This window comes from Hylobates moloch, unplaced genomic scaffold, assembly GCF_009828535.3.
Source record: "Hylobates moloch isolate HMO894 unplaced genomic scaffold, HMol_V3 SCAFFOLD_22, whole genome shotgun sequence".
NCBI lineage: Eukaryota > Metazoa > Chordata > Mammalia > Primates > Hylobatidae > Hylobates > Hylobates moloch.
In genome coordinates this window covers 16,131,211-16,138,995 of record NW_026652297.1, presented here as the reverse complement: position 1 = coordinate 16,138,995, position 7,785 = coordinate 16,131,211, and the positions used below count along the sequence as shown (strand labels likewise).

General features: G+C 42.9%; 1 protein-coding gene across 1 annotated transcript; it reads left to right on the top strand.

The window, feature by feature from the left end:
- Positions 1–482: 482 nt before the first annotated feature.
- LOC116461889 (profilin-1-like) lies at positions 483–1,077 on the top strand. The gene has a single exon (XM_032754072.2). The coding sequence runs from the start codon at positions 591–593 to the stop codon at positions 996–998; it is 408 nt and encodes a 135-aa protein (XP_032609963.1). The 5' UTR covers positions 483–590; the 3' UTR covers positions 999–1,077.
- The last annotated feature ends 6,708 nt before the right edge of the window (positions 1,078–7,785 follow it).

Below are 7,785 nucleotides of genomic sequence, written 5' to 3'. Positions count from 1 at the left end.
GAAGCAGAAAATGTTTTTCATTACAAGGGTGGCAAATGTTATATGGTGCCTAGAATAAATTTAGCATAAAAAACACTTAGTCGGCCAGGAGCAGTGGCTTATGCCTGTAATCCCAGCACTTTGGGAGGCCGAGGCAGCCAGATCACCTGAGGTCGGGAGTTCGAGACCAGTCTGACCAACATAGAGAAACCCCATTTCTACTAAAAATGCAAAATCAGCCGGGCATGGTGGCGCATGCCTGTAATCCCAGCTACTTGGGAGGCTGAGGCAGGAGAATCGCTTGAACTCGGGAGGCGGATGTTGCGGTGAGCCGAGATCGCGCCATTGCACTCCAGCCTGGGCAACAAGAGCGAAACTCCATCTCAAAAAAAAAAAAAAAAAGCAAACAAAACAAAACAACACACACACAGTCTATTTGTAGAAAACTATAAAATCTTATTGAAAAACATAACATATTCAGAGCAGAGCCGCGGTCCGGACGGCAGCGCGTGCCCCGAGCTCTCCGCCTCCTCCCGCCCGCCAGCCGAGGCAGCTCCAGCCCAGTCCGAGGCCCCAGCAGCAGCGCCGAGAGCAGCCCCCGTAGCAGCGCCATGGCCGGGTGGAGCGCCTACATCGACAACCTCATGGCGGACGGGACCTGTCAGGGCGCGGCCGTCGTGGGCTACAAGGACTCGCCCTCCGTCTGGGCCGCCGTCCCCGGGAAAACCTTCGTCAACATCACACCAGCTGAGGTGGGTGTCCTGGTTGACAAAGACCGGTCAAGTTTTTACGTGAATGGGCTGACACTTGGGGGCCAGAAATGTTCGGTGCTGCAGGATGGGGAATTTAGCATGAATCTTCGTACCAAGAGCACCGGTGGGGCCCCCACCTTCAATGTCACTGTCACCAAGACTGACAAGACGCTAGTCCTGCTGATGGGCAAAGAAGGTGTCCACGGTGGTTTAATCAACAAGAAATGTTATGAAATGGCCTCCCACCTTCGGCGTTCCCAGTACTGACCTCGTCTGTCCCTTCCCCTTCACCGCTCCCCACAGCTTTGCACCCCTTTCCTCCCCATACACACACACACCGTTTTATTTTTTGGGCCATTACCCCGTACCCCTTATTGCTACCAAAACCACATGGGCTGGGGGCCAGGGCTGGATGGACAGACACCTCCCCCTACCCATACCCCTCCTGTGTGTGGTTGGAAAACTTTTGTTTTTTGGGGTTTCTTTTTTTTTCTGAATAAAAAAGATTCTACTAACAAAAAAAAAAAAAAAGAAAAACATAACATATTCTTGTTTGGGATGGCAATATCGTAAACTATTAATTCTCCATCATTAAGATATAAATTTAATGGTTACTTTTTCATAGGAATATTTGAAAAGGATAAATGCTTTTAATGATTATAAAGATTAAACTGTATATAAATAAATAGGTGAGGGATCTTTAGCAGGTATCAAAATGTAATACAAAGTCAGTGTAGTCAAATTACTATGGTATTGGCATAGCAACAGACACATAGAAAAGTGGACCAGATTAGACAATCTGTGAATAGATTCCAGATTATATGAGAATTTATTATGAATATATTTATTATTTATTCAGTGGGATATGAAATAGGTTATTGGCACTACAGGCTATGTATCTGGAAAAAATAAAAGTTGTACAGTAATTCTTCTATCGTATCAAAAAAATAAATTTAGATTGATCATACAAAGCAAAGAAATTCCTGCAAGAAAATCTAGAACACTCTTCATACAATCTAGGATAGTCCTTAACCAGCACTAGCTAGAAAAGATAGACATATTTGACTGTACATAGAATGTAAAGCTTTTGCATGGCTAAAGTACTTCGAATAACAAATGATTCCAATATATTCTTAAAAAAATTTAACATAGGCTGGGCATGGTAGCTCACACCTGTAATCCCAATACTTTGGGAGGCCGAGGAAGGTGGATCACAAGGCCAGGAGTTCAAGACCAGCCTGGCCAACATGGGGAAACCCTGTCTCTACTAAAATACAAAAATTAGCTGGGTGTAGTGGCAGGCACCTGTAATCCCAGCTACTAGGGAGGCTGAGGCAGAAGAACTGCTTGAACCTGGGAGGTGGAGGTTGCAGTGAGCCAAGATTGTGCCACTGTACTCCAGCCTGGGTGACAAAAAAACAAAACAACAACAACAAAAAAATGGCCAGGCGCGGTGGCTCACACCTGTAATCCCAACACATTGGGAGGCAGAGGCAGGCGGATCACCTGAGGTCAGGAGTTCGAGAACAGCCTGACCAACATGGAGAAACCCCGTCTCTACTGAAAATACAAAATTAGCTGGGTGTGGTGGTGCATGCCTGTAATCCCAGCTACTCGGGAGGCTGAGGCAGGAGAATAGCTTGAACCCAGGAGGCAGAGGTTGTGGTGAGCCGAAATATAGTGCCATTGCACTCCAACCTGGGCAACAAGAGCTAAATTCCGTCTCAAAAAAAAATTAACATAATTGCCAAAGAGTAATATCTACAATATACTAAGCACTTTTACAAATTGATAAGTAAAAGATCACCCAAAAGAAAAAAAATGGGCAAAGGATATGAAGAAGAAGTTTAGAAGGACCAAGAAACAGAAGAGAAAATGTTCAAAAACACCAACCATCAAGGTAATGCAAACTAAACTAAAAAATAAAATCTCAATTTTTGCTCATTTGACTAGCAAAAATTAAGAAGGTATAGCATGGATTGCTGGAGGAGGTTGAGGAAAGAAGCACTATCCTACGGACCTGGTGGAAATGTGACTTGCTATAGGTTTTGGGGAATACAATCTATGAACATCTATTAAAATAAAAATACAGTTCCCCTTTGACCAGAAATCCCATTCCTGAGGATCTATCACTTAGAAATTGAACAATGAGTATGTCAAGGCATACATATGAGAATGTTTCTAGGAGCATTGTTTATGAAGGGCAAGAATCAGAAACAGTGCGAATGCATGATACATAGGAAGGACGGTTGAAGTAATTGTGATACATCTACACCATAGTATATACATGGTATATATGGCTTCTAAAGATGAATAAGAGCCATAGCAGTGGACTTAGAGAGATTTCTGAGAGTTTTTTTGAATGAATAAAGCAAAATGCAGAAGTGTGTACAACATGATTTCATTTTTTTGTGAGAGCAAAGAGTGCCAAAGTTTATATGCATAAATTTTTTTAAGCGAAAGAAAACCATCGTAATTTTTTATATAAAGAAAAGAAACCCCTCTAATTCTCTGCTAATAGTCAGAGGTGTTTATCTGTACTCAGTTTATTTCTGCCGTTTAAGTCAGAGTTCATTTGCAGAGCACATGCCCAAATTGATCACCTTTAATACAACATTTGCAGGTGCCATACGTTTCTTTGGTTTGACTCTTCCAATATCTGGGAAGGTTAATCCAGAGATATTTACTTAAAACACACTTTCCACCCCAATTCTTGCTCTTCTCTCCCAGTGAAAAAATGAACACCCTTTTTAATGAAAAAATAAAAACTAAAAAGGAAGCTATATTCTCACTGTAAGTAGAAAACCAGTAGTACCAAAAATAAATAGAAGGTAGAAGAAAAAATTAAAATAACAAAATCAAGATGATGTTATTCAATCCCAACTCCTACTGCTAGCAGAGGCTAGGACCTAAAACCTGCTCTATCTGTCACAAAAGGAGATTAGAAAGCATTAGAAACGTATGAGAGGCCCACCAGCACCAAATTGAGAATTTCTCCCCTATAGTATCAAAGGACGGAAAGAGAGTTGCAAAGGAAGTAATTCTTTCCGTGTCTACTTCACTGTCATTTGATGCCCTGCTCATATGCCACCTGAAATCCCTGGTGGCATAGCTTTAGCACTCAGGAAAATGCTGAGAAATCAAATGTTGATTTTGTTTAATCCTTATTTCTTCAATTAATAAACCAACCCCAGAAGGGTGTGGTTCTTCCTGCAAAGGCAAACATCTGGATGATGGTGAGTTCTTTCTGCCACATCAGGCTGGTTCTTCTTGAAAAGGCTGAATTCTTTGTAGACATTTTAAAGAAGAAGCAAAATCAGGAGATGACATAGATGAGAACAGAACATTTGGTTCTATTCTTGGCTGGTCATGAAAAATAACTCCATATTCCTCTCCTTTCACTCACTTAGAAAAATACTCTTATTTATATGAAAGTTAAAATAGATGTTCAAGTGGTAGTATGGAATATATAAAGGTCCTTTGAGGAGAAAAATGTCCATCAAGAAACCATTTAAAGTGCTTTGTCTTGTTTCTCAAGGCAGGGAAGGAATGTAAGAATAGAACTCACGGAAGCAAGGGTTCCAAATAGAAGAGTGATGGCAGGGTAATTATAATGGGATGGGTAATTATGGTTTTCCAGGAAGTGCCAAAATTACAGGGCAAAGTGTCATTTTCATGTTAGATCCTCCTGAGAAAAATAATACAGGCATTTGGCATCTGGGCACACCTGGGTGCCCTGTCCAGGGTGAAGACAGATTTGTTTCAGGGTCTCATGGCTGCCCTTCTCCCTCCTTCAGCACTCTGTCACCTGACCTGAGAAGTGGCCATCCATGACTTGCCCTGCCTCCCTGACTCTATAGTGAGGTGTCACTATTCACCAGTCCCTTGACTGCCTTCTCTCTGGCTCCAAGATGAAATGGTGGGAAAGTCAACACCGATGAGGTCATGGAGAGCAGGCAGCCTGAAAGAGCAGATTCTCCTTCCCCTCCCCTCTGCACAAAGGCAGCCTTTCATTCCCTTGGAAAAACCCACCGTGGCCCTCTCGTGAAGAAATTGCCGTCCCCAGGACTCCTGTTTACTTAGCTCTTACCTGGGAGGCCAGAGCTGGCTGACACAGATGCCACACTTTTAAAGCCATATTGACCTCAAGTTGGCAGAGTGGAAAAGTAAGAGTTTGTGTGAGGGGCCACCACGGGGAAGGCCCATGGAATTTTCCTGCGTCCATTTTGACTGCAACTGTAGCAGCTGCTTCACACGCGGTTGTTTTGATGTGAGGACCTTTCAACTCAGCCTAAAATCCAACCATTAAACTTTAGGCTTAAAAAAAAAGACCAAGTACATAGACATTCTTTCCTGAGCCTCACCCCCAGGTAGGGTGAGAGTCAGGACTGGAGTAAGAGTTATGAGAGTCTGTTTTGTATGTTGACTGATTATTTTAAGAAACAGTGTTTTATGCTTTGACATAACCTGTCAAAATGTCAAGAAGGTAGCATCTGAGTGGGCACATCCAAACATCCAGCTTCTCATCCAGCCTACACCTGCCCTCTCACACACCACCCCCTCTCTCATATTGCCTGCTGTGTCAACATGGCGTAAACTCCTTAGAGGCATGCAATGCTTCCTCTGAATCTCCAGCAGGTATATAGCTGCTCAGTGAGTACTCATTTGACTGATAAAATAAAATATACTGATGTTGTTAGGACTTTCCACATCTCTGAAAAGCAAAGCAAAGAAACAAAGAAAGATCCTTAGACCAGTGGTTTCTCCAAACTCTTTGACCACAACTTATAATTAAAAAAAAAAAACCATTTAATATTGCAACCCAGGAAGTATAACGTCTCTCTCTCCCTCAATCTCTCTCTCTCTCTCTCTGTCAGACACACACCACACACACACACACACACACACACACACACACACACCATTGATATAAAAGTTTAATGGAGAACAAAGAGAAGGTGTGGTTATCAGAACCTAGATGAAGCTGGTTCTAGGAATTTATAAAGAAATTGGGGGCTGGAACACAATGCTGCTGCACAAGGGAAGGCCCATTTCTAAGACAGAAAGCAAAAAGGTGCCTTTATCTAGCACCTCCTGTTAGTGGAGCCCAACAGGGACCTAGTTAGCTAAAGGAAGATGCAGTGTGTGGAGTCCTACTCCCAGCATCAAAAAGACCATAAGGAGATGGATGTAGGGCAGAGAGACAATGACATAATGACCAACAGAGTCTACCTCTTTAGCTACTGAACACTGATATACACACCCTTTTGTTAATACTTCAACTTCCATATAACAATTACAACTGTATGCTTCCATATAATAAGATACAACTCTCTGTTCTTCATAAGAACAAAGATGCTCTCAACCTCTATCAAAATCAGGATATAAAACATCCCACCATTGTTGTATCCATCTCTGGGCAGTAGTCATAGAACCTACCTCTGGGAGATGTTAATTATTTCTCTAATTCTGTCATAGTGCTACCCAATTACTTCATAACCTAAGACCAAATTTTACAGGTAACTACCAATGGCAATCCTCACGTGAAATAAAAATGGGAGGAAGAATGGAGGAATACACACACACACAAACACACAAGCACAGCTGCTACAGTCCTCGTTTCTGTAGCTGATCATGAGGCTGTAGTTGATATGTACTACTTCTTTCTTCTTTGACCTATTCCATGTTCTCAGATGGCTGGGGTTCTTGACCTGATGGACTGACCCAAACCTTTGTGCCTAGATGGTCTGAGTCCTCAGTGGCACTGACATGTTTTTGGTTGTTGAAATTTTTCATTAACTTTTACCATCTTATGCTTCCATATAATAAGATGCATTTATCCTTCAGAAAAACGAAGATGCACACAACCTCCATCAAAATCAGGGTAGGAAACATCCTACCTTTCTGGTATCCATCTCTGGGCAGTAGTCATAGGACATGGACATAGATATACCAAGAAGCACCCTAGGACATCCTCTGAGTTCCAGGCATAGTGCCCCTCACCATGTGTAGCAATAACCCAGTTTCCCCTTGGTAATCAGGATCAGTCATCCTAGCCTGTAGAGTAACCCCTTTTTCTGCCTGCTGGCTCGGTAGCACAGGATCCCTAAATGGCCACATGGCAGTCCCATCTTCCATTCTAATGGAATCAGTGTTTGTGTCTCCTGGTAGGGTGCCCTCCCTTTGGGGACTAAGACCTCCAAACCAGCAGGGCTCTAAGTTGGGATGGGAAGCAACATTGCTGATGGATTATTGGCTGTAATGGGATGTAATGAGATGTAATGGATGTAATGAGAGGAGTCACTCATATTTCTGCCCTTGATTCCCAGACTTCAGTATCTTGGCTATGGAGAAAGCAGCATCATATACTTGTTGTTGAGTCAAAGCCTATGCTGGGTGTTTTCTCCCAACTGGAGCTGTAACTGGGTTTTCAGCAGGACCTTCCACTATTTTATCTGGCCTGCTGCTTCTGGGTGATGGGGCATGTGGTAAGACCAGTGAATCCCATGGGCACAAAGCCTTTGCTATACTTCTTTTGTTGTCAAATAAGTTCTTGCTATACCTGGTGATATAGTTTGGATATTTGTCCCCACCAAATCTCATGTTGTAATGTAATACCCAATGTTGGAGGAGGGACCTGGTGGGAGGTGATTGCATCATGCGGGTGGATTTCTCATCAACGGGCTAGCACCATCCCCCTGGTGTTGTCCTCACAATAGTGAATGATTTCTAGCAAGATCAGGTTGTTTAAAAGTGTGTGGCACTCTCACCCTCTCCCTCTCTTGTTTCTGCTCTCTCCATATGAGACACCTGCTCCCCCTTCCCCTTCTGCCATTATTGGAAGCTTCCCGAGGTCCCCCTAGAAGCTGAGCAGATGCCAGCACCATGCTTCCTGTAAAGCATGCAGAACCATGAGCCAATTAAACCTCTTTCTGTATAAATTACCTAGCCTCAGATGTTTCTTTCTAGCAACATAAGAATGGCCAAATAACCTGGGTTCTTAAGAAGATGAATAGAAAAGCTGGAGGGTGGGGTGGAAATCATGAGGTTGTGT